The sequence below is a fragment of the Ptychodera flava genome, chromosome 17 (genome assembly GCF_041260155.1).
Source record: "Ptychodera flava strain L36383 chromosome 17, AS_Pfla_20210202, whole genome shotgun sequence".
Lineage (NCBI taxonomy): Eukaryota > Metazoa > Hemichordata > Enteropneusta > Ptychoderidae > Ptychodera > Ptychodera flava.
Genome location: NC_091944.1, coordinates 14,279,684 through 14,298,740, shown reverse-complemented (window position 1 = coordinate 14,298,740; position 19,057 = coordinate 14,279,684). Strand labels below are relative to the sequence as shown.

The 19,057-nt window shown below is 38.7% G+C and overlaps 2 protein-coding genes across 2 annotated transcripts; both read right to left on the bottom strand.

The window, feature by feature from the left end:
• Window positions 1–334: 334 nt before the first annotated feature.
• Window positions 335–3,412, bottom strand: LOC139115523 (ATPase inhibitor, mitochondrial-like). Its single transcript, XM_070677687.1, has 4 exons — window positions 3,289–3,412; window positions 2,932–2,980; window positions 1,853–1,942; window positions 335–1,223 (listed from the first exon to the last, which is right to left on the bottom strand). Exons 1-4 carry the CDS (start codon window positions 3,342–3,344, stop codon window positions 1,050–1,052), a joined length of 369 nt encoding a protein of 122 aa, XP_070533788.1. The 5' UTR covers window positions 3,345–3,412; the 3' UTR covers window positions 335–1,049.
• A 484-nt stretch (window positions 3,413–3,896) lies between these two features.
• Window positions 3,897–18,666, bottom strand: LOC139116625 (zinc finger protein 420-like). The gene is made up of 4 exons (XM_070679222.1): window positions 18,527–18,666; window positions 14,648–16,257; window positions 8,998–9,064; window positions 3,897–7,704 (listed from the first exon to the last, which is right to left on the bottom strand). Exons 2-4 carry the CDS (start codon window positions 16,183–16,185, stop codon window positions 6,007–6,009), a joined length of 3,303 nt encoding a protein of 1,100 aa, XP_070535323.1. The 5' UTR covers window positions 16,186–16,257; window positions 18,527–18,666; the 3' UTR covers window positions 3,897–6,006.
• Window positions 18,667–19,057: the final 391 nt, after the last annotated feature.

Below are 19,057 nucleotides of genomic sequence, written 5' to 3'. Positions count from 1 at the left end.
AGGCAAGCTGGTAGTTGTTTCCTTCCTTGCATTTTTGTGGACTGGCATCTTAGCCAGAAGAAGTACTGTGACTGGTCTGCATTGTGAATGTGTTAGTACAGGTAAAGTGCCATGTACATGAGCTCAGTGTGAGGAAGGGCCAATTCCCATATACATCAACATATTTGACCTCTGACCCCTTCAGTCTTTTGACGTCCAACATTTAACAGTACACAACCGGGTTTTACTAAAATTTAGTTCTGAAAGGCTTAGAAAATATGTAATTCACCAAATATTTTACCATCAAGTTACTGTGCCTCCACTGAACAAAAAGGAAAAATTTAAACACAGAGAATCCATTTTCAAGAAAGGTGGACTTTTTATTCCTTATTTAAATGAGCATCTACATACACACAGAACACAAACTTTGAGGGAAGTCGTTTATTTTTGTGTTAAAACAGGTTTCACACTAAGGGAACCCACACATCATGTGATAAGACATTTTTAAAACTATTTTTCTATAAATTTCGCTGTACATGAATCTTAAATACCAAGCTATCAATCAGAAACCACCATGTTGTTATTCCATCTCACAAAAGAAACCACGCTGTCGCCAATTTTTGTTTTACTCTGCATGATTACAGTCATGGCAAAAAGAAACCGGATTTCAAAAAATTCATGATACTGTGCAAAGTTAAAATCATATAAATGTAGCGATCAGTTCTCGAGATACAGTAGACTGGAACTGGAAAAAGTGCGCACGTAATGTTATACAGATTGGCAAGTAACTGTTCTTTTGAAACTTGCAATAGCCACCTAGTTTATGGCATGATTTCCACTCAATATCATCACAACAGATGTCTTTTTACGACTTATCACACTAGGGGTCTAACCAGCAGACAATGTCAGGGTAGCATACCAATACATAACTACACATCTGTCATTTCATTTACAATCACCAAAATTACCCTCAATTTTCATCAACTGGTCAGACCCTTATACATCAAATGAGTCTCTCCAAACCTGACCAACACCCAACTCTTCCCTTCTAATCATACACACAATAGTATTTATTTTTTCTCGACGTCACTATCACTTGAATCTAGATCATCTGCCTGATCATCTATTTGTCTCATTCTCTTCTTATGTCTTTCGATGGCCTCTTGGTGGCGCCGTATAGCAGATTCATGGTGTTCTATCTCCTCATCGTGTTGACTTTTCAGGCTCTTCAACTGTTCTGCTTGCTGAAATCAAAGAAATGTCTTCAATGATTGTCTGGACTATGCAAAAGAGGGCCATGCTTTTGCCTGCATTCCTGGCCAGCCCAGAACTAGCTAGAAGTGCAGTTTGCTTGAAGGCCAATGTTCAAAATAGAAGTAAGGATGTTCTGCCAACTATGAGTACAAGTTCTTGTTCATCCCACTTGCCTTCAAGCAAAGTTAGAATGACAGAGGAAATACCACACACCATAAAAATTGAAATAACATGCCATGTGCTACCAACAACGATTTATTCTCCTCTATATTATGATTTATTCTTTCAAGTTTCATATAAAATAGCCATAAAAGGGTACTGTGTGTATGACCATGAGGGCAGGTGATTATTGGTTCAACGTCAGCAGGGTAAACGGTATTCTGCAAACAATTGTTTATAGTCTTTTGTTTGTACTATAATGATTTTACTATATGCATCTCCAAAATATTTTTCATGCCAAAATTTTCCTTTTCATTTGTCAATGAAAATCATTTGCTTGATTTCCATGAATCAAACATAAAATTCTGTATCAAAATAAAACAATCTATATTATTGAACGGAACATAATTCAATTACATATAACAAGAAAAGTGCTGGCCAATCAGACTGATTCACTTACTAATTTTCTAAAGTATTGTTCCTCATGAGCAGCTTCCATTTTCCCAAAGGATCCACCGGCTTCCCTGACGGAACCACCTCCGCCACCTCCCTGATGTAAAAAGAAAATTTTGAAGTAAGACATGGTATTCCTGACAGCATGGATCACCCTTCACTGTGGAGAGTATGTGAATTATTGTCCACTTGTGATCATAGTATCATGCAGAACTGGTGAACCTTGGTTGATGTATCCTAATGCAAGTAATACATTCTTGGTGCCAGTCCAACCATAGTAACACTGCTACAGTGGTTTTTGTTATGAGTAGTACCCCTTTAAATTTTATCACAGTTCTTCCATGTCATATCACTGGACTCCCCTGGGTCTAATGCCAGTGCAAATATAATCTTTGGCCACAATTGGTACAGAAGTTCCCCAATCAGCTTCTATATTCCTATCCTGTGCTGAAACTTGGACTAGGAGATGCGTACTCAGACGAAAATGTGTGGCTAAAATATTTTTAAACGTTGGTCTTTTGACACAGTCAACCTACTAGTATTCTTAATCTAGAGTGGATGTAAAACAGTTCATTTAGCAAAGTTTTTTCCAATCAATTTAAAGTAAGGTGTCAAAATAATTTGCTTCGTTTCATCACAGTCCCTCCATGAAGGACTGTGGTGTTAGTGTTATAAAGAAGAGCTGTCTTTTATTAATTCAAATAAATGGAAGTGAGCACTGCTGTCATGTCGAGTTGACCTCACGAACATGTTTTGGTTGAAACCTTGCTGCGAAAACGAGCCCTGCCACTCCTTGACGTGTTCTGCTGGGAGTGGGGCCTACCACTCCAATGACCAAGCTACCCGAGTGGCAGAGGCTACGGATTCGCAGCAAGTTGAAACCATGGCACTGCAAGCACCCACACTATAAGCATTGACGTTGATTTGATTTGTATACATAATTGTGACACAACTGAAATGCCTGGAATTCGGTGCTTCGCTTCAAGTTCAGGTCCCCTCCCCTTAGCGTTGGTGATCTCAGAAGTGACCCTTCATTCACTGCATGGTGACTGTCGGCTCACATGATATCTGAGCGCACGTACTTACCTTGCCAACACCAGAACCATATTCTCCTTGGCTCATCAGTCGAACCTGACTGTTGGCAAAACAAAACGGAACATTGCTGTAAGAATATGGAATGATTAAGTTACTGATTCATGTACTTGAAAACTTGTGAAACAGGTATCCAATACGGTCGGGACAGCAATGCATCGTGATAGGACTGTGGTACGTGACTAGTACTGTACTCAGGCCCAGGCCCGTGTTTTCCATCGCACGATTCACATTTCTGCAGCTCAAGTCGGCAGGTGCTCATTTCGATTCGGGACTTCGCATTACCAAACAAATCTAACGGGACATACACAAAATATCGAGCCATAAGATATCGAATATTCGACCTCCTACCTGAATACGGCCAAATTTCTTGTAAAACGTGCCGCTGCGTATCTTGCCAACGCCATTTTGGACGAACAGACCCGGTGCAATGAAGGTCAAAGTTTGAACACAAGGGCCCCCTGGCGTTGAATATGCGAGTGCCTTTGTTTTCACTGGATAGCCACATTCACAAACATACAATCTTCCGCTCTATATAGTAAGCCATCTTACAAGATGGCTTACTATATAGAGCGGAAGATTGATTTGACTCATAAAATTTTGTGGATTTGACAAATGCCAAGGAACAAGGGGCCTGTCATTGCATAGTTGGAAAATATAGGGAAGATAACACGCTCAGCAAGAAAATTATGGTTGATATCAAATAACAAAACTAGTGAAAAAATCATCAAAGTTTCACCAGTCTAAGTTCCTTGCTGTTTTCCTAAGGAGATAGGAACATTGCAAAGGATACTGATAGAGACTTTTCCACTTTGCTATATCAAAACATTTCACTGTCCGCTGCAACAGTGACAACACACATGAACTAAATGGCCACTGTAACCAGCCAAATCGTAATGATTTCAACAGCGCCACAATTTCTAGGTAGAAAACATTACTTCACACAAAAAATTACAACAAACAACTACATGCAACTTTATTTCTTCAAACTTCAAAATTTCAAAGAAAATACATCCATGCATTAAGACAAAATTCTAACAAATAATTTTCTCATCTGGTTGTGAGTGCTTTTACATAGTTGGCAATCAAAGCATTCATTTTACCATGTTCAAAGTCATGGAGAACTACTTAGAAGTACAAGGCATCTCTAAAAGACAATCATTCACAAATTGTAAATTGCATAGTTTCTTTAATTAGAACTGGGTCATTATCATGCTCTCTTTCATTATACACCCATGAATGCTGTTTATAGTACAAGGACTAATAAGTAACTTTTTTGAACAAATTACAGTACACCTGGTATGTCATTGAATTGTTTTCGGCAAATCACCACATGACAATTTTGCTTGTCCAGGTGTAAAGTGAATATTTTGATAAAATTATTTAATTATCACAGTTCAGACTCTATTGTGAACAGACTTTTCAAAAGCTTGTTACTGCATAGTATGAAATAATATTTTGCTGTAACGTCCAACAAATCACATCAGAGACATACTCAGGATTGTGGGTAATTAGTTGCCCAGCAGCACTCAAAGATCAAAATTTCAAATTCTTGGTGAAAACTTTTAGCAAAAATGGAATTTCAATGCTTAATAGAAAAAGTACAAACTTGATATCACTAAAATTTTCAATTATTCATGCTTCTATGATGTACACAATTTCAGATAAAGTCTTGTTTTCTGAATGATGTAAAAAAGTACAAAATGTGTGTACAAGAAGTAGAAAAATATACAGAGTTTGGAAAATGTAAAAAACAACTCAATTACAGACAATAATTCATAAAGCTATAGGATGAAATTTAAATTGCATAACTATTTTGGCACTCAGACCTACAGTAATACCTACTGCTTATTCAATATATTGATTCTAAGATCACAATGCTATTGCATAGATATTGTGCTTTTTTGGCAAAAGTTCATAATGCATACTGACATATCCATTCAGTCATTGACAGTTAATGGTTCACATGTGATACTTTTTACATCTTTGTAGGAACTTGATGAATTTGCTAACATTCGGAAAATATATTCTACCACAGGAAGAAATACATCCACAATATAAAGTTCACACACTTCACTACGGCAGCATTATGATTAGTACATACAAATATAGAAATTTGCTCATTTTTTTAATGAGCTTGTAAATTGTGTGTGTCTGTGTTTATCACTCCTGAAGAACTACCTTGTAAAAACATCCAAGACGATGCAAGGAAGCCAATGAGCTAGTCCCTGCATTCAATTTTTAATTAATGGCTACTGCTGCTGTGTAGGTTCAATGCATAAGAACTTTACAATGACTAGAACTCAACTGAATTAATGCAGAAATTCAAAATTACAAACACACTCACACTTTATCAGGGTGCCCAAGAGTATAACACAGCATATGCTAGAAGGTCAAAACTCTGCAATAAACCCTGTTATTCAGTCTTAAGCATTACTATCTTGTCATGACAGTAAACAGTGCCCCAATTCAATTTCAATATCTACCATAGTTTGTGATTCAAGATACTATTCACAATTCAGTAAGTACAGAAAATCAACTTTTGTTGTAAATGTTACTAAAAAGTACAAACAGACAGCAACAAGCAACTGACCTTAGATTCCCAGTGAAAGAAAGATACATAACAACTGATAGCCACAGACAAACAGACCTTCAATGTTAGAATTTATGTAACTTAAATGTGTTACAGGATGACAGCAAATACAAGGTCACCTTGAGACAAAAGCAAAGCTGCTCAAAATTTACCCAATAAAATCCTCAACTTATATAAATGAACCACTAACTACTAGTCAATTCCAATTAAGTAAAACACAAGCACTTGATAAGCTGGCTGACATTCAAAGACATCAACTACACCCAATAAATCAACTACTCAAATTTCATTAGAAAACACCAAACACTGATGATCAGGACTCAAGTTTTGGACTTACGCATCACTGTCAACTGCTTTGGATTGGAGTCATCATATTTTATGAGGCATCCTTGGCAGAAAACAACTGTTCCACAAAAATAAACTGAGGTATTTTAAATCGCCGATTCTGCGGCATCTCAATACCAGATCACAGTTCTTCATTTCTTTTTTGGCCATCGCATAAAATGTCTCTGTACGTGTTTTTGCCATTCTGTTTTTGCATCAAAGCCCCTTTCACAGTACTGGCAAATAAAGGACTTTTCATGTTTGGTTCCACTTCCCTGATTCAACACCTCTTCCACTTCTTCGTTGGTCAGGTTCATGACGTTCTCACATTTCACAGGTATCATGGCAGCATCAGTAAAAGTCTGCACTTCAGTAAAAGAACAGACAGTCGCTTCAGTTGGGGAGTCCTCTGCGGCAGAGCTCGGAAAATGATTACCATCTTCTGCGTGAGGAGACTGTTGCAATATTTCAGACCTATTAGAATCACCAGATGTCATCATCATTTGCATACCCTTTGCATGTGACTCAACATGGCTTACTAGACTTAACGCATCTGTACATGAAAAACGACACATCTTGCAATAATATTGCATGGTAGTTTTGTCAAAATATTCGGATGCTCTTTTGGTATGGTCACTCTTGTGTTTACTGATCAAGATTTGGAAAGGGGTTGAGTAGTTGCACAGAGTGCAATCATACGACTTGAAATCTTTATGCAGTGAAACATGTGCTTTGAAGTCGCTGGCATCAATAGTTTCGAATGGGCATCTATCGCACACCATTGGTTCGACCACTGAATGCACTTGCGCGACATGATTTTTCACAAATGCCTGACGGGAACTGGAAAAAGAGCAAAATCTGCACATGAACGCCTCCTTGACTGTATGCATGCGGCAGTGTACCTTCAAGGCACTGGTACACATTGCCCTGTAAGGACACTCGGGGCACTTGAACGGCTTTTCCCGGGTGTGCTTCCGAGTGTGCATAATCATGTGCGGATGCTGAACGGTGGAGAAATCGCAGACCTCGCACTTGTACGGCTTCTCTCCGGTGTGTGTTTTCATGTGCTCCTGCAAATGTGACTTCCGACCAGAACAATAGTTGCAGAGGTAGCATTTGAAGGGTTTCTCTCCGGTGTGGATTCTCAGGTGAATTACTAAAGTACTTTTCTCGCTGCACGTGTAATTGCAATACGTACACTTATACGGACGCACGCCAGTGTGCCTCTTCATGTGAGTTTTCAGATGGCTGCTTTGTGCCGTGGCATAGTCGCAGTGTTTGCATTTATATGGCTTGTCACCTGTGTGAGTTCTCATGTGGGCTACCAAGTGTCCCTGCTGACGACAACTGTACTGGCATACTTTGCAGGTGTACGGCTTCTCTCCAGTGTGAACCCTTTCATGGTTGACAACTACTGGCTTGTGTGGAGACTCAAACTCACAATAAGAGCATTTGAACAATTTTGACTGCTGGTGTGTATGCAAATGTCGACGAAAATAGCCCTTCATAGTGGACTTGTATGGGCAGAGATCGCAGACGAATTCCTTTAGCTTTCCTGAAGTGTGATTTTTCTGGTGTTTTTCCATCTGGCTTTTATTGGAAGTGCTCCAGTTGCACTGCATACATGAATATGTACGCTTCATTTCATCCGCACGCATCGATGCTCCATTCTCAGTATCTCTTATCTTTGCAGTGACTGGACTGAACGTCATGATTTTCACCGCGGTGAAATCATCTTGATTCATCATCTCCGTGGGTTCTTCTGCACTATCGACTGTACACACATCTACATCACTGGAGGACATGATGATCCTGAGTATCCTCTGGGTATCATTCAATTGTCTGACGATCTAACTTCGCAACTAAAAGAAAACAGACAAGAAATGGAAATTCAGAACTTTTTGCAAAATGTTGTCCACTTTATTGCTGTTGTAATCTATGAAATCAATTAGGCCTGATTATGGTAACTTTTGACATTGTCCGAGGTTTTTGTTTCATGTGTCAAAAATAGCATTGATACAGAATCTGGGTCTTCCAGATACCCAGCTTGTCAACATTGCCTGTTTTAGAAAGATCGTTTGAAATCATTGACTATTCTTTGCAGTTTGTCACATTTTTCATTTGTCTTTGTGATAAGTCCATTTGTAAGCAAGAATTTAATGTAAAAGTAGGTCTTGACGTCATTATCCCAACGTTATCACAAACACAACTTGTTCTGAACTATTTAACATTGTTTGTTGCAATATAAAAGAATGTTCCTTGCATTTTTATAGTTTGAGCACAGCTAACAAGTGATAATCATGGAGTTTTAATAACCTTTAGACATACACAATAAACTGTACTAAATGAATTATCCGTATCTTATCAGTAACAATTTTTTCGTGTTTCCTTATCATTGATGACCTCTTAAAGATCCCCCTACGGACATTTATGACACATGGCAATTTGTCACCCTTGCTAAGTTGCTTTGACCACAATAGCAGCGAGATATTGTGAAGGGCATCGACTGCCACCATGATTAATTACTTAACATCCGGGACTTGTAGAATTCACGTTTTCGACTGAATCAGAAAGTTTTCAGAACAAAACTTTTTTCTGAGTTGAAAAGACTATTTATGCGTGCCAGTTGAACTCCTTTGGAACGGAAATGTATGCTTAGAGCACTTGATGAGCAACAAGTCGTCACTATACACACTGTGTTGGAATGTATATAATGTGTGCCGATGAACTCATCGAGTCCAGTCAACAGGTCAGTCGGCAAGCGATTCAAAATTGCGTGTGGGTTTCTGCCTAATAGACAGAGCCTTTGAACCTTAAAAATTATAACATTGGTCTCGTAGAACGCTAAAATTTCCGCTAGTGCGGAATGTCAATCGCTAATACGGCCAACATGGCGGTGAAAAACTTACCGGGACTTCAGTCAACTCATCTAGAACTGGACGCCATCAAAATGATACGGCATGCCGGGTAAGGTGCATGACCTCTATGTGGACGATATTATTGAAAGGTCAAATCAGCTGGAACTTGATTGACAGTTGCCGACGTTCAAGTAATCGCACGGATTGCATGTGGAAGATTGACGACAGTTTTCTCAACTATTGCAAGCTGCATGACGGCAACAATAAATTATGGTGATATTTTACAAAGTAATCCCTAAGTTGCTTTGTCGGATCCGGGAGTGTTTTGGCTGTTGGCCACACCAGGGTCCCTCTGTGTGGAGGAACCATAGCCACCACAGGGAAGCCAGGATAAACAAACAAACAAACAAAAAAAGCCAACAACTCAACCAACCAACCAACCAAACAAAAAATAAAAAAATATATAAAAAACAAAACATCAAGCCTAAACAAACAATAAACAAACAAACAAACAAACAAACAAGTAAACACCAAGGAATCAAACAAAAACAAACAAGTATGAAGTAATATATAGAAATAAATAATCAAATAAACCAACAAAATCCCAAACAAACAAATAAATAAATAGATAACTAAATATAAGAGAAAGTAATAACCCGATAAGAATTGAAATGATTGACGGAACAACACATGCACCATATTCACATTGCCCACTATACTCCCACATGTAAGGGATGTGACTTCATGGCCACTCATGCCATGCCATGGTCAATGCTATAATTTTTTCCACCTGCAAAAAATTGACTGTCTCACTGTCAATCAGTGAAAATCCATACCAGCTGGGGAGAAGATGAATGTGACTCACATATTTACTGTGTAAAATGATTGTGCAATTAATAAGAAAGTAAAATTTCTGGCAATTTCTAAAGTGTCACTACCATTTCTTCTCATTTGTGCACTTCTGCATGCAGTGGTTTAGAACACCTGGGTTGCTTTTTCCCCGTTGAGAGACACCAGTCCTTTGAAATCATTATTTTTTTATAGGGTATTGACATCACATTTTGTTTGGGTTTTGTCTATTTGGATGTTTGTTTTTGTTAGTTTGTTTGGTTTTGTCTATTTGTTTCTTTGGTTGATTTTTTCCGTTTTGGGTTTTGTTAGTTTGTTTGCTTATCCTGGCTTCCCTGCATGGCCATGCCAAGCAGTGACATAGGATTACATATAAAGATAACAGGCATGTATACGAAAACAAAGGTGAAATTACCAGTTAACCTAGACAGACACTGACTGTGTGTAGCTTTCCACATTTTGACACTTTCTCGGAGACTGTGAACTATCATGAACAAGAAAGGATAGAACACTTCTAGTTAAAGGTTAGAGCCCACAGTCCCTTGATGGATGGACTTGGGAGAGTTGAAATATTGTACCTTGGTTTACCAACCACTGACTGATGAAGTGCTTCTTATATCTGCAATTTTTGTCTTCAGTTTGCTGGATTTCTCCCAAAAGTACTCCAAAGTGTCTAATTTTTTTTTTATAATTATACCCCCACTCCCAACATTATCAAAAGTCTTTCACTTGACACTCGTGCAGTCAGTCAATTGTCAGTCAAGAGAATTATGTCAACATCCCTGCCCCTCTATGCAACTTCAAATTTATTTCAACATAATCTACAGCATTGTATTGACTAGACTGAAAGATCCATTGCTCGAGGACACGCCCTACACTCCCCCCTCTTAAGAGGGGGGACCGTAGAGAGAGCCTTCAAGTGACGTACCTTCTAGTCTATGTACTGACCTGAAGACAAACCTGTTGCATGTCAGTTATAATAATGAAAAGTATCACTTGCCTTCACTCAACACTTTGGGGCAGAACATAACATGAAGACACTGGGAAATAGAATTCATCAATAAACTGATTTGCCATTAGTATGAACCTGTTCCAATAAAAATTAAGCTGAACTTTGGAAAGTGATGGATACAGTTAACGAACAATGTTTATTTATGGTGTGAAGTATACAGAGAAAACGACAGTACAAAGTTTAAAACAACAAACTCTGAAGAACTATGTTAATTACGACACCAGACATAATAAGCTCAATCACCATGACAGCAAAAGCTCACAAATATCTACTGAAGTTATGAAAAGAAACTGCCCTGCAAAGACCTTTCTTACCACTGGGAATTTTATGTTTATCATGTTCCCTCAAGAATCCTTGCTTTGGTCACACCTTCCATTAATACAAAAGTACCCTGTTCATAGAACAGACAAGTTAGAACTTTCATTTGAGTTTGCAGGAGATAACAAAGTTGTTTGGAACTGCTGCCATTTATCAGAACTTTCATAACCCAGGGATGTATTGCATGATTTTGCAATTTTGAAGTGTAATGGACTTGGTGTCTTTGTTCCTTCCTGCGACTACAACAGCTTATATTGCATTACACATTGCAAAACTGAGAAAATGAAAGTACTTAGGAAAGATATTTTAGAAACGGTGCAATTTCCGCAAGAATCGAAAGTCAACCAGTGACTAAATATATAAGAACTAACAAATGACATGAAGCAAGTCATCTGAATTCAGAAGTGAAAACACAAACGTATGATCTTACTGCACCATCTCACAAACCCCCATCCCAAAAAATCCACTGGTCTATTCCTGATAGTAAGCTGTGTGATTTAGCAACATTTCATTCTATGAAAACAGTAATACATGTTTCTACTCATTTAAAACTGGCCAGAGCAGCAAATTTCACCAATTCACACAATAGTTTTACAAACGACAAGGTTCTGAGTTCACAGTTTGAAATGGGACAGATTGGATTGTGCGAAACAATACTTTGTTCAGCCAAAATGAAAACTTAGGGAGCCTGGTGTGAGAAGTCAATACTCAGTTTATCCACTTCACAAAAACAGGCAAAACAATATCTGGACTACATGATTAGAAATTATAGTACAGTCATCTGAACTGATAAAACATGTATAGCCTGGCCAAAGTGGCAACCTCAGTAAGAGGATAATGTTTCTGCATATTTTCATTGTTTGGGAGACAAATCAGCTATTTTGTTCACTCTGTAACCTAGACCTACAAATAAGATCATTTTTGGGTCTATGCTTGTAAACACACATCTTTCAAGACTATATAGATAGTGCTGCAAAATGGAGTGCTAGACCCTTTCACCATCATGGTTTATAAGAGAGGTGGCTGTTCTGTGGAAGGCCTTTAACATGTAAACTATTTGGGGACTGTAGAGGGCCTTTAACATTTAGAATGTTATGGGACTGCTGCAAAGTGACCACTATAGAGAGGTGACCACTCTGTAAAGTTGACCACTGAGACAGGTTTGACTGTGATTAAGTTTTTTACATAAAAATCACCCCATGAAACATTCAGTTTGTCCTCTTAACCCTTTCACCACCATGGTTTGACCAAATCCAACTGTTATCTATGGTAAAGTTGGACCTCTCTATTTGAAAATGGGAATGAAAGGGTTATGGCATTTCTACCATACTGCATGCATGCATGGTCAGGAAAGCAAAGAATACAAAACCGTACAAAAATCATGACAACTCTATGTAAGAGCTTATAAGCTGACACAACAACACATCGCAGCTTTCTATTATGTAAAGAAATAAAGTAGCAAATACCTAGAAACCATTTTAGACATTTGGCGTCTGGGGTTCAGAGATGTATTGTCACATGGAATGTTCGCAAAGTATACCAACAAAGAGTTTGGCAGTGATAGACATCGCAGTTAGGGAACTGTTTGAAATAAAATTCATGTACTCTGAGTCTGTCCTCCCTGTTTTCCTGTATATGGACTTAAACCATTGTAACAAAAACAATAAGAAAAAAATAGAATAGAATAAGATCAATAAGATCAGACCACTGCATGATGTTAACAGTGTCACCGCTCCTGACTTCATAACTTCAAAAAAGGCACTGTAAACATTAAAAGTCATTTCTCATCATGTCATGCCTGTCCATTCGGCAGTCTTTGTGTTAACTGTAAATACTAAAAATCTTAAAACTTCTTGGCAGTAATTATCTTAAGGTAGTATGTGCCTCTACAGTGAAAGACTATGGTAAAACTTTCCTGAATGAAACTTTCAACCATTCTCTAACCAAATCAACAATAAAAATTGGGGATCACCTTGCAAAGTTTGGAACTAGCAAAACAAATTATCAAAATTTTGCAATATTTGAAATTCAAAATGGCCGCCATTCCTCAGTGGAGGAATATTTTGGTTTTCGAAAACTAAGACGGTGAAAGTTTTTCTTTCTCCAAGAGCTTTAAAATGAGCCCCCACAATGTGGTAGATCAGAAAAGAGTTGTAAAAATTTTGAGAGTCCAATAATATGTCCTCGGCTTATTCTACCTTAAAATAATAAACATTTCAAATCCCTAATAGCTGTAACAATACAAAAGTGAGGTGATAAACTGACTCTTCTGTATTCACTGACTAAAACTACAATGAGTGTTATTGTTTTAGACAGCTGTTATTGTAGTAAAAGCATAGTAACTTTGATGGGAGCACTTTAAAAATTTCACTCAGGGTTTGACTTTTACCAATGTTTTACATTGTAATGAGATTTCTAGGTTAGAATGGAGTTGATATGTTAAATACAAACATGGTTTATATTATTTAATGGTGTAATTTTGAGCGAGTGAAATTCCCATGATATCTTGTGAGTAAAAAGTGCAGATAGAAACAGATACTGGGCTTTAAACCTAAATCAGAAATATGTTCGAAAAATATCACCTCTCAAACCCTGTACATCAGATATTGAGGAATGTGAAAATAGTGCAGTGTAAAAACTTGGAGCTTTATAAATGCATGGAATAATATATTATAGTGCTAAACAAAATAAATCTGTATTGAGAATATAACCACATGTACAGTGTACGTGTGGTTATATTCTCAATACAAATTACACAGTCATGCAGGGGTCATGAAAGATGCAAAATGCCAAATTCTTAGTAATATCTTGGCAAAATAAGGTCTACTTCTGTATTGTATCATTCTTTAAATGTCTTAATGAGCGTGGCTCTCAATTTAAACTTCTCTGTACTTGTAAGTTGTATCATGTGAAAGGTAAGATATTTGTAAATTGACAGTGTCAATGAGTGGGGAGTTCAAGCCATACCGCACTTATCAGGTATGGCCTATTTGATTTAGCCAGAGTTGTAAGGTTGACAGCATGCAAATTGGTCAGCATGGTGGTAAATGTTTTTTTCAATTTTCACTTTTTACATTTTTGCCCTATTCCTCACTAACAGTACCTTGTTGCTGATCCCTTCTGAGTACTTTGTAAGTTAGAATTAGTGCAATTTATCTAGTTTTGATGCAAGTAGTTTTAATATAGTGTGAATGTGGACAATGCTAAGGTGCCAGCAATGACTTTAAAGACCATGTGATATAAATTGTCCTGTGGCATATGTTTTGTGAAACATACAGGGATGTAGAAAATTTTCGTTACAGGTGGCAAAAATTTAAGTACAGGCGGTTACAAGTGGTACATCTGCACATAAACTTTATGCAAAATGTCCTGATTTTTTACCAACACTAAATTTTCATATCCGGCAAATTTTAGCTGATAGCCGGTTGTTTTTGCCGGCTGCCGGCTATTTTCTCCATCCCTGAATATATATTTTGCTTTCTCAAAAATTAATAAGTTTATACCACACTTTGTTGTATATCACTGATGCAGCTTTGTTATTTGCCATAGCATCTATTAAATTTGTTTCATTCAAAGCTGTCTGTAAATGGGAATGCTGACACATTTGCTGTTTGAACGTTCATCTGCAGGTTGCATAGGGCGCCCTCTATAGTCCTAGATACAAGATATGTAAAATACATATATACTGCTTCTGACACTAATGAAGAAATGCTAATAAAATAGCAACACTGCAAGGTGAAAGATTTTTCTTTTCACTTGGCCTTCACTGGTGAAATTGGCCATCTCATAAAATGTCTCTGCACATGTTTCTGCCATTCATTGTTTTCATCAAAGCCTCTATTACAATACTGACAAACAAAGGGTTTGTCCTGTCTACCTCTATCCTGTCTCATAACAGCCTCCACTTCTTCATTACTTAGTTCTCTAATACTCTTCACTATCACATTATTGGAGGAATTTTCAATTACAGGTGCAGTCACGCAAACTGAAATATTATTGGGAGGTTGAATAAAGATATTTTTCCTCTCTTTCCCCCATGATTCATGCCCTGAATTTTGCTTTGTGATTTTCTTTGACTTCTTTTTAGGCTTCCCATGGACATGTAGATCGATGTCTGCACCTTTTTCATTCAAAAGATGCAATTTGAGGTGGACCTGACAGTCAGAGGCATCAGCATATGAGTGTTTACAAAGCTTACATTTGTACTTCACACCGTTGTAAGTAAAATGTTTTGTGAGAATTTTAAAATGTTGATCCATGTGCTGCATGTGGAGAATTTTGAAAGGCGTTGCATGTTTGCACAGTGGACAATCATAAGATTTGTGCCTAGAGTGCAAAATTATGTGTGCATTGTAGTCGGAATGATCAATTGTGGTGAATGGGCATCTATCACAGAACAGTGGTTCATTTTCCGAGTGTACCTGTGCAACGTGGACGCTAATATTTTGTTGCCTGCTACTGGAGAACGTACAAAACTGACACTTAAACGCACTGATACATTTGTGAGCTTGGGCATGTAAGCTAATTCCACCTGAAGTAACTGCCTGATAAGGACACTCTTTACATTTGTACGGTTTCTCACGGGTGTGGCTTCGGATGTGGATTAACAACTGTCGGAAATTACTTGTGGCATATGCACATATTTCACACTTGAAAGGATTCTTTTCACCGTGTCGTTTCATGTGCGCTCGCCTCTCTGACCATGAATTGAAGTTCTTGAAGCACACATAACACAGGATCCCTTTAAAAGCTGTGTGGATTTTCAGGTGAGTGATGAGAGCTCTTTGGCCAAGGCATCGAAACTCACAATGACTGCAGCTAAACTGTGAGTGTTGTGCTCTCAGGTGAGCTTTGACATTGTTTTTCTGTGACGCACTGTAGTCACACAGATGGCATTTGTATGGCTTTTCACCTGTGTGGATACGTCTGTGAACCAGTAAATGGCTTGATTTCACAGTAGCATATGGACAAAATTCACATTTGTATCGCTTGTCTACACCACAGCCATCATCCTTTGGCAGTTGTTGTCCCACAGGCTGTTTTTTCATTATCTTGTTCCGGGAAGAAGGGGTACACTTGCTGAGCATCGATTCTTTGTGGACTCTGAGGTGTCTTTGAAGGAACCAAAATCTCCTGTACGTCTTGCCACATATCTTGCACATCTGCTTCTGCCCATCACCGTCACAACGGTCAACTCCCTTCCTTTTTGACGTCAATGAAGTTTTTCCTTCGTGTAGTATACATTCCCTGTTCTGTTTGATCTTATCTTCATCCGAACAGACATGAGAGGACATATTGGCCTTATGATGACGATAGACAGTTGATAATTATGGTATCAAGCACCTTCGCATTCCTTCACTTTAGCACTGCATGGATACAGAAGAAAACATTTATTGAAAATACAAAAAAAAAACTCCCACGGTTCAGAGAGGAAAATCAAAGAGTGGTGGAACATTTGGGATTATGTATTTCTTGCCTATAAATAGTCACGTGTCTTTTGCTTTTTCTGGGAACTGAACGAAGCTTTATTATCTATCTAGAAGACTTTCCATCTTTAACCCTTCCAGTGCTGCAATTTTTCCACCAAAATAACAGTGTGTAACATTTTAGAAATTTTGTGAATTTTTCTGTAATTTTTTGACAATCTTGGACCAAATGAACATCACATTTTATTGGCTTCAGACTTTTATCAAAATTTTAGCAAAAATTAGGAAAAAAATGACTGATGTATATTTTGATATAGGCAACAAAAATTGACTTTGGCGCTCAAAGGGTTAACATTATACACAGGCGACCCAATAAGTATTACTGAGTTTTTCACACAGTTTTTCTCTATCATTTTCTCTTCTTTCTTCATGCTCTGAATGATCGGAATAAATAAAATAAATGGTTTATTGGTACGTTCAGATTGACGACTTTGCGTCGGCCCAGGTCCCGACCAGGGCCGGGGCCGACGTAAAAAAACCAATGTGGACACGCTGAGTCGGCCCTGGGCCGACTCAGTTTGGTCCCGGTTAGAAGGGGGTTCAGGGCCGACTCAGGGCCGACGCAAAATTTGGTCCGACGCAAATCGCCAGTGTGGACACGTTACGTCGGCCCTGGTCCCAGTTGACCAGGCCTCCGCCATGGATCGAAGTTGAACTAGTCACCCTATTCGCACAAAACAAACGACGTTTGAAACTAAAGTTTACACCTATCGAAAGTTTTCAATCCAGTCTTTACATTTTAATATCATCCCATGTACGCTGAACTTCCACCAACCTTTGTTCCGCAAACGAGACCATGTCATTCGATTCCACAGTGCACGTAATAGACTAGAGAGGCATGTCAAAAATGCCGCGCACTGGTTATTTCTCCACTGCGGTCTTATATATACCATATGCTCATCCAATAAATGGTGAAGATCTCTCCGATGATTAAAAGGGTGAGTGGTAGTCATATTTGCCCTTCCTGTGCGTAAAAACACAGGAAAATCATGAACAGTAGAAACAGCGTGCCATATTCAAATACGCCATTTTGAACTTTGACAGGTCAGAGGTCACAAAGGAAGGTAAAGTTACGTCGGCCCTAATTCTGGTACCGGTAGGTGTGGACACGGACCAAATTTAATCCCAAAAGGACAATTATTTTGCGTCGGCCCAAATTTCAGTTGGGTTGCCAATGTGAACAAGATAATATATAACTAACCTAGCCTCTGTGACTCTTTATTTATTTTACACTCCATTACAAGGACATATATCTCTCATACACACATGCTGTAATTAATTAGTCAACACAACTAATTATGCTAATCCGTGGACTTATCAGAGGTTGGTCAACATCGGAAAGATAGTGATGTTAATGAAAAAGGAGTTTAGTAACCATTCCTATCTTTCGCGATGTTGACCAACCCGTAAAATCCCTGATAAGTCCACGGATTAGCATAATTAGTTGTGTTGACTAATTAATTACAGCATGTGTGTATGAGAGATATACGTCCTTGTAATGGAGTGTAAAATAAATAAAGAGTCACAGAGGCTAGGTTAGGTTATATCACCGTCGCTCCAGGGAGGGACGGTGGTTATATTAACCATTTATTTTATTTATTCCGATCATTCAGAGCATGAAGAAAGAAGAGAAAATGATAGAAAAACTGTGTGAAAAACTCAGTAATACTTATTGGGTCGCCTGTTCATTATAGTAACAACAGGCTCAACCAATACTACTACAGACCTTCATTAGCTGGGCAACGTCCATAAGCAGGAGGACTTGTCCAGTCTGTCAGGCTAATGGTGTAAAATCAACAGCCTGCCGGGCATAGTCCTGCTCAAGCTATCAAGTGTCTGGGGTTTGGCATGGAGATAGTGTCGATTGTTGAGAGTACTAGTCCCCCCCCCTCAAATGTGTGTGGAGGACTGTGACAGTGTAGTGTATAGTACCGCCGTTGGCATTATTCTATTCTTATTCATAATATTACATAGTGTCATGTCATCAGTTGCCACACACACGCGTACATGTGATATACTGATAATGTATATACAGGTTGCAACGAAGTTTACCATTTGCATATGCATACTGAAATCTCTGTCCCGTTCTCATTCATATTCACTTCGGATCGATTGGTAACTGCGAGCAGGAAACTGGAAAGAAACTCACCTGACGTGTACTCGCGTTTTGTTCATTCAATGTGTCAGTCACCATGAGGGTTTTGAAGCATGCTGGGAAAACAAATGTTTGACCCAGGGTCAAGGGTCAATATCCTCATTCCAGCAGTTGGTGGCGCTGTCTATTTTCTGCCGTTAACTCGTGGCTGTTTCCGTGGGACTGCTCCACCGCCAGTCCCGACGTGCTGTTTTACCTTTCTCTCGCATCACGGCTCCTTGTAAGCACAGTCCCCTGTGATCTATTCCGCTCTTGGACTATGCGCCCCATAGACGTGTGTACATATGCTTGAGAAAAAGGTTTTTTCTCGCTTATGTACACACGTCTATGGGGCGAATAGTCCCAGAGCTGAATAGCTCACGAGTGACTGTGCTTGTATTAAAGGTATGCCCATCGACAATGTGTAGGGTAGCTCTGCATTGGCAGGGCTGTGTGTTATACGGCCTCCCACCACATGTGGTAGGAGGCCGTATAACGCCGGTAATACACAGCCCTGCCATGTAGAGCTATGTGTAGGGTAGCCGC